Genomic DNA, 13203 nt, shown 5'->3' on the forward strand with positions numbered 1-13203 from the left:
GAGAGAGAGAGAGAGAGAGAGAGAGAGAGAGAGAGAGAGAGAGAGAGAGAGAGAGAGAGTGAGTTACACACAACTATATACAAACAGGGAAGCATGCAAGGTGGATGATAGGAAAAGGATGCTGGATAATACTAAAGGAATTCTAGTCCTGGGGTAGTAGAACATTCTAACTACACAGTGGCCTCAAACTTAAAACAATTACTACAAAACATCCCTCCCTCCCCATAGGTGAAGGACCAGCAGGTTATTTCCTATCCCTCAGAGCCCTTTCTTTTCTCCCTTCATGAAGTCCTACCAAGCTCACATCTAGGTATGACATAACTGATAGACAAGCCACTTCCTTGCTTGCCTGGGTCAAGTGGGTCACTCCTAAGAGTTATTGTGCCATCTTCTTACCAGACAGCTATTGTGGCCATTAGCTCTGGGACTGGTTGTTGGTGGAACTTTGATGACATTTATGACTCTCTTGGTTGCACTGTTCTCATAGCTGTTTTCAACCTGGAATTAAGAAAATCAGATTAAGATAAAGAAAAGAGTCTTAGATTAAGCACCTTAGATTCAGAAAAGAAGACATACACCAGGAACAGAAGTGTCAAATAATCATGGAAACATGGCAGCTGGTTGGAGATTTAAGGCATCTGAAGTGGCTTTCCTTCCCCCTACCTTAAGGCTTTCACTAGTTTGTCCTCTTCACAAATTCTCACTAAGAAAGCAAGAGGTTCAAATGAGATAATGTATGGAAAGTGCCTTGAAAATCTTAAATTATTACATAAATATCAGTTATTAATGTCAGAGACAGTGTGACATAATTTTTAAAGACTGACCTCAGAACTAAGAAGACCTGGGTTCAAATCTTGCCTTTGATACATTCTGCCTGTGTAGACCAGGACAAGCCATTTAACTTCCTAAAACAGTACACAACTTTCTAAGACTCTATGTTGCAAATAATGTGCTAACCTGCTTTAGAGGAAGGAATTTCTTAGTTTCCTATAACAAGTGTCTGTAAACTATTCTCCAAGCCCTTCTCATTACCTGTTTTTGTTTGGCCTCAGGCTAAAAATGATTTTTATATTTTAAAATACAATAAAGCTATATTTTAAATTGTAAAAACCATTCTTAGCTCATTGGCTATCAGGCAGTATTTGGTCGACCACTCCCCTATGCAAATAAAACCAGAAGTTTGCCCCTATTATTATTATTTTTTCTCAACTTTATCTTTGGTGGAGTTCAGAGAGAAAAGGGACACATTGCTCTCTTGCTTTTATTCTTTACATTTAATTTTCAGTGAATTACTGTGTGGGTAGATAAGATGTTATTGAATGAAAGTATTGGGTGTAAACTCATCTTTGAGAAGTTTACTGTAAGCATCTTTATGATACCTTCAGTAACAGACAGGATGTCAAAGATAATAAATACTTCATTCTGTTTCTACCTGGTTTTGATTTTTTTTTGTTACAACTCCATAGGGTGAGAACCTTTCATTCTGAATGGCTTGGGCAAATGGGGTTAAGTGACTTGCCCAGAGTCACAAAGCTAGGAAGTATCTGAGACCAGATTTGAACCCAGGATCTCCTGTTTCTGGGTCTGGTTCTCTTTCTACTTAGCCACCTAGTTCTATCCTTTTGTCTAATTCTCAAGACCATTTTGGGGTATATATTTGTAATATGCAAAGCTGTCATCCATTAGCTTATGAAAAATACTGAAAATTGACTGGCTGTAAGACGGGTACCTGATGGGTTGGAGAAAAGAAAGGAATGCCAGGAATGAGGAGAAAGGGAAGGATATTTTAAAAAAAATTTTTTTCACATGTTTCCATGATTCATTTTCTTTTCCTATCCTCTTCTCTCCCCCCTCCCAGAGGCAATAAGCCCTTTTACTGAGTTATACACATATTATCACTTACACCTATTTCTGTATTATTGATTTTTGTAATAAAACAATCTTTTAAACCCCAAACCCCAAATCATATACCTATATAAACAAATGATAAGTCATTTGTTTTTCTTTTTTTTTTTAAACCCTTACCTTCCATTTTGGAGTCAATACTGTGTATTGGCTCCAAGGCAGAAGAGTGGTAAGAGCTAGGCAATGGGGGTTAAGTGACTTGCCCAGGGTCACACAGCTGGGAAGTGTCTGAGGCCGGATTTGAACCTAGGACCTTCTGCCTCTAGGCCTGGCTCTCAATCCACTGAGCTACCCAGCTGCCCCCAAGTCATTTGTTTTTCTTCTGTGTTTTTACTCCTACAGTTCTTTCTCTCGATGTGGATAGCATTCTTTTTCATAGGTCCCTTGAGATTGTCTGTAATAGCAAAGTCGATTACATTAGATTGTTCCACAGTGTTTCACTTTCTGTGTACAGTGTTCTCCTGGTTCTGCTCATTTCACTCTGCATCAATTCCTGGAGCTTCTTCCAGTTCATATAGAAATTCTCCAGTTCATCATTCTTTACAGCTCAATAGTATTGCATCACCATCATATACCACAATTTATTCAGCCATTCATTCCCCAATCAGTGGACACCCCCTCATTTTCCAATTTTTTGCTACCACAAAGAGAGTGGCTATGAATATTTTTGTACTAACATTGTTCATTGTTATCTCTTTGGGGTATAAACTCAGCAGTGGTACTGCTGGATCAAAGGGCAGGCATTCTTTTAAAGCCCTTTGGGCATAATTCCAAATTGCCCTCCAGAATGGTTGGACCAATTCACAACTCCACCAGCAGTGTATTAGTGTCCCAATTTTGCCACATCCCCTCCAACATTTTTTATTTTCCTTTACTGTCATATTGGCCAATTTGCTAGGTGTGAGGTGGTACCTCAGCATTGTTTTGATTTTCAGTTCTCTAATCAGGAGGGATTTAGAACACTTTTTCATGTGATTATTGATATTTTTGATTTCTTCATCTGAAAACTGCCTATTCACGTAAGGGGAAGCTATTTTGGTGTGAGAAGATTAAAACTGATCTTATGTTATTTTCTTATTGATCCAATCTACAAGTAATTGATTTTTGTCCTGTACTGATTTTTCCCTTGTAACTACTTAAGTTACAGTTCTTTGTTTCTGAACTTAGTTCGGAATTCAGCTGATCTGAAATGGATTAAGTTTAGAAATCCTGCTCTCCTGCTAATAATTGTGCTGGACTTGGATGATGTGTGAAAGGAGTGGGCCTGATATCTTTAGACACCAGACTATCTTTCAGGGGTTTCTGGTTTGCCATCCAAAAGTCTGGGCTGCTCCCTCACACCTGAACTCCAACAATAGGGGTCTTCTTAGTCTCATGAGAAAAGGGGTGAGACTGGTGCTGGCCCCAGTTACCAAATTTCAAACCAATCATGTTGTTCCCTGTGCCTCACCTCGGAAACCTATCATTTTGTACTTACTCCCATGATGTCATCTACCCTGATCTGTGCTTTGTTCTATACTCTCCAAAACCCTATAAAAAAGGGAACTGTCTGCTTAAGGTCTTTGGCATTGACATGGTCATTGGCATGTCTATCCCTCCTAGTCAATGTTATTTTTTGTAGAGCTCTACCTCTGTTTATTCTCCCCTTCTGTTAAAATTCTACTGTAACATGTCAAGAATGAGAAGGGACTGGTTCTTTTCATGGCAAATTGTGGATAGCCTGGCTCTCAGTTCTATCTGTTCTTCATTCATAGTGCTATGCTATGTCTCTGGAGCACTCAAAACAGTCCTTCTTGGTGCAGCTTTGAGAACAAAAACTTATGGGAATATTGGTTTTCTTTAGAGTGTTAAGAAAACTTTCTGAGCCTCTACCTTCTTATCATTAAGATGAAAGGTTGGATTGGATACCCTCTAAGATACCTTCCATCTCTAAATCTATGAGCCTAATATTTGATCAGTCTGCAGCCTTTAAAGCCAGACAATAATGATATCAATTACAATGACAGCAATTATAAGTACCCTATCTCTTCAGAGAATGTCAGCGAGAGTTATGCCCTAAATATCCTTGAATCCCCTTTGAAACTTATGAATGAATGGTTATTTAACTTATTCAGTTCTTTTTTTTTAAACTTGTTCATTGGACAGTTTCTTGAGTTAATGAGCTCTGTTGGGATGTTCTCAGCTGTGTGGCAACTCCTAGGAGAAACTCTTAAAAACTGAGGACTTAGATTGGAAGAATAAGTCTCGGTTTACTCTCTCCTTCCCTTTATGGTGAGATAAAAGTTGAATAGTGCTCTATAGATAATATTTCTTGGCTTTTTCTAGACCTAAAAAGCCATATTTCACATCCATTTATCAAGTGATTCTCCATCTGAGCCCCCATCTAATTCTCTCTACAGAGCCAAAGAGAATATTGAATTTGGCTGTAGATCATTAGTAGAGTATACAATAATTTTGTGAGTCCTCTTTGAGTCTACCTGAGTCCCTGTACTACCAATCCTATATAGAGAGTGAGTAGAAACAACTTGTGTCATCATTCATTCTTTAACTAACACAAATTACTCTAGGGAAATCACACAAGGAAAGTACACACAGTACTTGGGGAAATTTCAAGTCTTAGAGTACTAGATATGAAGTCTAGAACTGCTTTCTATAAGCTTCTTGTGTGACCCTGAGCAGGTAATTTCTATGGATCTTAGTTTCCTCATCTATAGCATGATCCATTGGTCTCTCTATTTCTCCTTTCCCAACTAGCCATTCTTGGTCAAAAAGATTAAAAAATAAAGGGAAAAATTTGTCCAGCAGAACAAATGAACATATCAACTGTCTGATGATTTGTGTGTGTGTGTGTGTGTGTGTGTGTGTGTGTGTGTGTATCTAGTTTCTTTTCACGAATAAGTTCACATGTCTTCTGGTGTTCCTCTGAATTCTCCATACTTAATTTTTTTATGGAGTAGTGGAATTCCAGTTCATTTGTATATCACAATCAGTCTGGAAGGCATCTACTTTGTTTTGGAGTTTTATTATCTGTTCAAATTCATTAGGTGTGAGGTAAAAACTTAGAGCTATTTTGATTTGCATTTCTCTTATTGTTACTGACTAGAGCAATCTTATAGATGCTACTAGTTTATACTTTTTTAAAATAATTTTTTTGTTCATTTATACACAGTAACAGCAGTATTGTATAATGATTAACTGTAAAAGACTTAGCTACTTTTTGTAATACAATGATCTGGGACAATCCTAAAGGACTTATGAAAAAGAATGCTATCCACTTGCAGAGAAAGAACTATTGGAGTCAGATGCTGACAGAGCAAGGCATACTATCTTTCATATTAGTTTATTTACAGTTTGATTTGGGGGTTTTGGTTTTATATAATATTTACAACAATGGCCAAAATGGAAGTATGTTTTGCAGGATAATACATGTATAACCCAAATAATATTGCTTACTGTCTCCAAGAGAGGGGAGAGAAAGGAGGAGGGAGACAATTTGGATCTTATAATTTCAGAAAATGCATGTTGAAAATTGTTATTATATGAAATTAGAAAAATAAAATATCTTTGATAAAAAATTATTGTTTATTCATAATCCTTTGACCGTTTATGCATTGGGGAATGGCTCATGATATTACATATTTGTTAGTTCCAAATATATCTTGGATGTTAAAAATTTATCAGAGATATTTCATGTCACAATTTACTTTTTCCAAATTGATATTTTCACATCATATCATAGCTGGTCTTGTGGCACTGATTTTTTATTTTTGTCTATGCAAAAAGTTTTAAAGTTTTATGTAATCGAAATAATTTATTCTATCTTTTGTTATCACCTCTATATCATATTTGATTAGGAATCTCTCCCTAAGTATAGTTATGTCCTGCTTGTGTCCACCTCTATCTAAATTCCCTTAATTTTTTTTTATGATGATCATTTTAAGTGTAAGTCAAGTATCTATTTGGAAGACATTGTGGTATTTGGTGTGAATACTGGTCTAAAACCATATTTTATCAATTCCATTCTTTTAGTAATTTTTATTAAATAGGAAGTTGTAGTTACCTTTCAAATAAGTAACATCCCCTTCCAAGACAATGGAACATTTTAACATGATTTTTCTTCTATTTAGACTTTACACAACAGTTTGTACCTCTCTCATGCATTTGTAGTATATCATTTTGTATTACAGTTATTTGTGTCAGATCAATCTAAATGAAATTTTGGTAAGGTCCCAGGATTTGCTTCCCTTTCTTTCCTCAATATATATTTTAATTTGCTTTGATGGTTTTTGGTGCTTCATTAAATTCATTTTCCAATATGTCTCCTCCTCCTCCTCTCCTACCCAATGAATTATCCTTTAAATCAAAGATTTAAAAGAAGGAAAAACTCAATCTCATTTGCTTCCCAATCAAAATAAAGAATGACAAAAGAACAGTAATGTATGGGTTACTAAGGCATCCAATCAAAAACCTAGGAAGTCCTATTCCGTTCAGCACTTCAGCACTTAATCATACCTTATTTCTCATTACTCAATATTTGTTACAGTTGTTTCTTCAACCAGAGTATAAATTCCTTAAGGGCAAAGTGCAGGTTTTATACTTCTTTAATATCCCTATAATATAAGCATTCCATAAATGCTTGCTTGAATAGGTTTATTAGAGACAGACTTTTTTTTTAACCTTTGGATTGGGACTGAATTGACTATTTAAGGTCTCCTTATGACCTGTGTCTTCTCTCTTTGTAGACAGGTTACATGTGGATGGTTGGCCCAAGATGGCAGTTTTCCAACAGGTAAGCTGCTGATTTTTCTGAGTTCTAGGGCAAAATGGAGGTAAGTTATACAAAACCAAGCACTAAGGGAAAGCAACAGACACAGTAAAACCTTATCTGGGAGAGAATAGAGGCAAGAAGAATCTAGAGCAGTGGTTCCCAAACTTTCTTGGCCTACTACCCCCTTTCCAGAAAAAATATTACTTAGCACCCTCTGGAAATTAAATTTTTAAAATTTTAATGGCAATTAATAGGAAAGATATATGTATTAATGTTTCTACCTTTTTCGTAAAATATAGTAAAGAAAGGTGTAAATTAGAAACATTGAACTTTGAAATTATGAAACTATTTATTGAACTCAGAATACAATGTAATACAAAAAAAAGTTAAAACATTTGAAATCATCTTAATGAGAAGGATGAACCTGGTGTGCTGCTACCAATTTAGTAATCCTTGGCTCTATTTTCGTCAGCAGTAATCTTAAATCACTGTGATTGACTATTTGCAATTGGTTTCTTTTTTTTTGTTAATAAATTGGTTACCAAACTGAATCCACGTCCCACTAAATATGATGAAGGAAATGCAATTAAGAACTTTTGAATTACAGCCTATATTTCAGGATAAGCCATAGGGATCTGATCTCCTTTTGCAAATGCACCTGTGGCCATCACCACCTCCCTGGATTGCTGCAGCACCCACCAGGGGGCGGTGGCACCCACTTTGGAAATCACTGCTCTAGAGGGTAAAGCCAAAAGATCACATCATCTGAACTAGATCATTGTGGTCAGTTCGTAGTCCTCTTCTCTTCCACATACCAGTGAACATTTGCTTCTCAGAGTTATTATGAGACTCAAGTAAGATAATGGTGTAAATTTTTGCAAATTATAAAGCAGGATATGTCAGTTGCTGTTGTCTTTATTATTGTTGCTTATTCCTATCCGTGAAACTTCCCAAGAGAAAACGAGATGATAAAGGTTAGTCCTTGGTATCTGTATGGCAAATATTCACCTCTGCTTCATATCCCCTTCTGCTCCCAGTTGTCCACCCTCACAGTCCATCCTGCTCTCTCAGCTATGTGCAGAAAAATTGCTTTGCTCATGAGAGGAAAAGCCACAGAACTTTTCATTCGAAGTCCTCCTTAAACACATCTCCCCTTGCCTACCCCTCCAGTCCTATAGACCTGGAAGAGCACCTCTTCCAGAAAGATCAAATGCCAAAAATACAAATAATAATTAACTGGTAGCCCTCAGCTACAGCTGGGCATTTCCTTTTTCCTACATAAAGAATGAGAGTCACCCTTACCTCCCTCACACTTGGAAGTTCAGACTGTACTTCCAATCTGAGGAAATCCTAGACTGAATAACTTTCTCCTCTGAATTCTTGCAAGTTGACTTCAGGTTGGGCCATTCTTTCCATTCCAAGTTGCTACCCTCCCCTTCTCTTTTATGTCACTTACCCTTTCCCCTCAACTTGTCGAACAGAGCTGTTTCCCTCCAAATACGGAGACAGCTTCCTGAAGGGAGATCATCTATACTCCAAAGAGTCAGCTTAAGGCCCCATAGCACAACTCTTGTGTCCCCAACCATTGGGAAGAGAGGGGGTGGAGGAAGTGGAAGTTGGGAGGAATAGTTGTGGGAAAATCAAGTTCAAGGAATGGAGAAGGATCCTCAGAAGTAACACCAAGAGGGATGAAGCTAGTAAGCTAAAGGACTACTACGGTGTTGGCACCCAGGGGTCAACCTTGCCCTCCTTACATCTTTATCATAAATGGGGGGCTTGTTTTTTCAAGTGTATTGAGGTAGGAGAAGGAATATTGAGATGAACAAGCAGCTAGCTATCTGGTTTGGCTGGAATCTGATGTGTGTGAGAGAGATAATCACCTGAGATATGGAGGGAAAAATCATTCTATCCAGGCAGTTGTTTATCTCTTCTTTGAACTTCTGCTTGCCCTAAACCTAGCTAAAAATACAATTTTTTTTGTTATGCCTAGCATTCATTGTCAACCTTAACTCATTCTGAGCTTTGGTACTTTCTATAAAAATTCAATTTTATTTTTCTTTTCAGTTGGGCTTTAGTTCTCTTAATATTATTTGTTCAAGACTACAAGAATCATTCAATCATTCATTCAACAAATATTTAGTGAAAATCTACCATGTGCACGTCACAGTTTTGTATCATAGTTATGTGTATATATGCTATTCCCACCAATTCTTGATGATACATTTACTATGTTTAACTAAGTTTTCTGTTTCTTCCTTTATGTTAGAGATAAAAGGAAGGTTAAATAAGGCATAGGATTTGGACTCGGGGTGAATGGATGATAGAGAAAAAGCTATAGAAATGCTTGTTGAATTTTCAAAAAATAAACCTTAACTTCTATCTTAGAATTCATACCAAGTGTCAGATCCAAGGCAGAAGAGTGATAAGGGCTTGGCAATTAGGGTTAAGTGATTTGCCCAGGGTCACAAAGCTAGGAAGTGTCTGAGGCCAGATTTAAACGAGGACCTCTCCTTCCCAGGCTTGATTCTCAATCCACTGAGTCACCTAGCTGCCCCTATGCTTGCTGAATTTTAAAGTGAATTAAATTCATAGGTGTTGAAGGTCCTTTAAAGAGTCATGAGAGAGAGTCCCTGTCATCAAATAGCTTACAATATAATTGGGAAAACAGAACACAAATGGATCACAAGATAATTGGCAATTAAAGTTAGCATATATTAAATAACACAAATAAGTCAAATAAGTGCTATGGGAGTTCAAAGGAGAGAGATACCACTGGGCAATGGAGTGTGGCCCATTAAAAGTTTCATGAAACAGGTGAAATTTCAGTTAGGCCCTGAAGGATGGGTAGGATTCATGCTTGTTAATCTTGCTAAATTGTTACTTTTCTTTTCTAGGGTGATCATGTGTGGGTGAGTTTGTCCCTCAACAAAGAAAACGATGTCCCCATTGGTGCAGTTGTGAAGGATAACACCTACCCTAATAAAATATTGATAGAAGATGATGAGGGAAAGGTAAGTGTCTCCTTTCATTGATCATTGCAAATAGGAACCTTTCCTGAAATAGGGATTCTCACCATACCCTGTAGAGTTTTCTTCTAAGGCAAAGACCTTCTCTAAGATAAAGACAGAGGTCTTCTATTATGAAAAGGCTACTCTTCAAATATATTGGCTGCAAATATCAGAAATGAAGGTCATAAAGACAAAAATAAATGCTAGGAAAAATTATAATGATGAAATCTTGAGTATATATAATAAATATATATTTTTAGCTTACTATTTAAGCCAGAATAAATGGATGTTAATTGAAAACTAATGGGACAGCTAGGTGACTCAGTGGATAGAGCACTAGATCTAGAGTCAGGAAGAACTGACTTCAAATCTGACCTTAGACACTCTTATGAGATATGTGACCCTAGGTAAATCCACTGGAAAAGAAAATAGCAAACCACTCTGGAGTCTTTGCCAAGAAAACTCCACAGACAGTACTGGTGTGCCATGATCTATGGGGTCACAAAACTTCAGATATGAATAAGCAACAATTAAAAACAAATACTACTTTTATATAATGTATTTGAAGAATATTTTAGCTTGATGTAACCTTAGAAATTCAAGGGGATGAAGAGTGGTAAGAAAATGTCAGGGGAAGGACTTATGAGAGGAAGATATGAGGGGAGAGGAGAACATGAGGGAGAAAAGAAAGGTATGGTTGGGAGAAAAGAAAGTGCATGGAGTAAAATGATGTAAGTGAAGAAAAAGAAAATCCTGAGGAAGGAAGAAAATTTAAGAGGAAAAAGAGAAAGTGAAAAAGAATATTAGGGGGTAAAAGAATATGAGAGGAAGAAGAGGATGTGGAAAGGGAAAATATGGGGGTAAATAGGACGAGGGAGAGAGAAATGACAAGGTAAATTTTGGTGCGAAGGTGGTAAAAAGTGAGGGGAGATGGTAAATTGGGGGAAAGAATGACAGAAGTGAGAAGTCAAAGGATGGTTTTGGGGAAACAGAAGAGAGAACAAGAAGACAAAGGGAAATTAAAAAGTGAGTTGCTGAAAGAAGAGACTGTAAGGAAGAAGTGAAGTGGGAAAAGAGAATATGAGGAAGAAGCAGATGTGAGGGGAACAGAAGCAAAAGCATAAAGGATGGTATGATGGAAGAAAAAATAGAGAGTAAGAGGGTAAAGGAGAAATTATAAAGTCAAAGGAGATGGTGATGGGAGAGGAGGAAGTGAAGCAAAAGGACAGCTACTAACCATGGCCAGAAATTTCATATTCATGTTTGATGACACATGCCAGGGTCATGATCCATAGGTACCAGCCAAGGCTTAAATACACTGCTATTACCTGGAGAGTGTCAATTTTGTTCATCCTGGTCCCTTTAGCAGTGGATGAGGCTGAGCTCCATCAGAAACAGGCTTTGTGGCAATCTGCAGGGAGGGAGAAAAGGATAATGCAATCAGCCCTAAATGTATGCTGTCATCTCTGCATCACTACCCACTTCCTCCTTAAGTCTAACCTCCCTAACTCTAAGCATGAAATCTGGGCCCATTGCAGAGTTGGATTGTTCCTGGATCAAATGTTTAAGAGTTCTTTTATATAATCTTAGGAAGGTGATTCTAGCCTATGATTGGTTTTCAAAAGGTCAGAGCAACAGTAGTTAATAATCTGATAGTCACAGGTATAATTCTTGCACAGGCCAAGATATATTTATGAAAAAAACATTATGTCTGCTGCCTAAAGACAGACTAACCCTAATCTCAGTCCCACATTGACCCTGCTAATTCCCATTTGCCTTTAGCCACAGAGAGAAGTGAGCAAATAAGTGTGGCTTGGTCAGGATAAATCCAATCCTTCTCCTGGGAAAATAGTGGGAAGATAGTATGATTTTCATGGTTGGAAGGAATGTTATTAAGGAAATTCTAAACTCCTATTGCATCACTTTTTTGCAGGAACGCTGGATTGAAGCTCAGAACTTCAAATCCCTCCAACCCATGCATCCCAGTTCAGTTCAAGGGGTGGAAGACATGATCCTTCTGGGAGACCTGAATGAAGCTGGTCTGGTGCACAACCTTCTCATCCGCTACAAGGAGCACAAAATCTATGTGAGTTTCAAAGAACTGACCTGTGCACAAGTAGTAGTACAAGGTCAGCCCTTGGAATTCCAGGAGACTTGGAATGGAATGGGAATGAATTGATTAGGTGCTTACAATGTGATAAGCATTGTACTAAGTGCTGAGGATACAAATAAAAAACTGACAGTCCCTGCTGTCTTACACTCTAATTGGGAGAGATAATACAAGGGGGGATTCCATTAATGGCCAATGATAAGGCCAGATAGAACTTGGGTTTTGGCAATAAAAGCAGCAGGAAAAATGATGAAGTCCTAAGGATGGCATTAACTCTGCCATGAATGATGGTCCCCAATCAAGAGGATAGTGGATCCAAAAATCATACTGGAGCTGAGTTCTGGGATTCCACTAGCAGAGGAGATTATGTCTCCTAATTCCTGCATTCTCTCTCTTTTTTCTGAAAATTGCAGAGTGCCCTAAATGAAATGGGCACTTATTCCATGAGTGCTACTTCTAGAGCTCCTTTTGGAGAAAAGACCTCTATTGTTGCTTCAGGGTGTCAGATGCCATCATTTATTGGGGTGGGCTTTCCTTGATCATACCTTTGGACATGGATAAGGTCTTTTCCCTGAGATGTGTCCAGTGACCAGTTTACTAAATAAGAAAAAAATTTTTTTTGTTCTCCCATTAAGGTGAACCCTTTCTGACAGCTACTCTTTGCTGCTGTCTAATGTATGTCATTCTAAAGTTGTGACTTTATATGGACTCAAATTACTTTCAGAAGTTTGAGAAGGCTTGATGAGTCCTTCAGATCTTCCTGATCTGCAACCTGATGCCTGAAAGCCTACTATCTAGCTTCATTCCTTTAGTTTAAAGTTTTGTTCCTTCCTAGCTACAAATAAATGGGAAGACCATATTCTAATCTATTATCAATCATTGGTGCCTTAGTACAAATGAAGGCTTTGAGAAATAGGTTTGAATTAGAAAGAGAAAGGAGAGGACATCATCAGGAGCTTTGTTGTATCTATGGTTGTGGGTAAGAGATAAGGTAAGCTAGGTAAGGAAATGGGACATAAAACAGAGAACTTAGGAACCTCTAAAACAAACCACCGATTCCTCAGTTTTCCTTGTGAAGAATAATATCAACTCTAGATAGTACATCTGTCACATGGGAGCTGGGCTGGTTCCTGATGGTATACCACAGACTTTCATTGCCAATAATAACCTCAGTACAACATATATTGGAATAATAGTAACTTCTCAAAGCTCTGCCCTTTCTAGAAGTCCTTACTATTATGGTGGGGAGTTCGGTTAGCACTCCTGAGAACAAAAGAAATGGTAGAGCAGTAATGCTTCCTCCCCACTTTTCTATCTTCCTTCCTTCCTTCCTTCCTTCCTTCCTTCCTTCCTTCCTTCCTTTCTTTCTTTCTTTCTTTCTTTCTTTCTTTCTTTCTTTCTTTCTTTCTTTC

General features: G+C 37.6%; 1 protein-coding gene across 1 annotated transcript in view; it reads left to right on the forward strand.

The window, feature by feature from the left end:
• MYO7B (myosin VIIB) overlaps positions 1 to 13203 on the forward strand; it is a 155604-nt gene that overhangs the window by 13449 nt on the left and 128952 nt on the right. The window contains exons 2-4 of the mRNA XM_044669144.1: positions 6648 to 6694; positions 9568 to 9684; positions 11615 to 11767. Of these exons, the coding sequence (XP_044525079.1) occupies positions 6677 to 6694; positions 9568 to 9684; positions 11615 to 11767 (288 nt within the window). The 5' untranslated portion in view covers positions 6648 to 6676. The remainder of the gene's footprint in view (positions 1 to 6647; positions 6695 to 9567; positions 9685 to 11614; positions 11768 to 13203) is intronic.

Source organism: Gracilinanus agilis, chromosome 3 (genome assembly GCF_016433145.1).
Source record: "Gracilinanus agilis isolate LMUSP501 chromosome 3, AgileGrace, whole genome shotgun sequence".
In the NCBI taxonomy this organism is placed as follows: Eukaryota; Metazoa; Chordata; class Mammalia; order Didelphimorphia; family Didelphidae; genus Gracilinanus; species Gracilinanus agilis.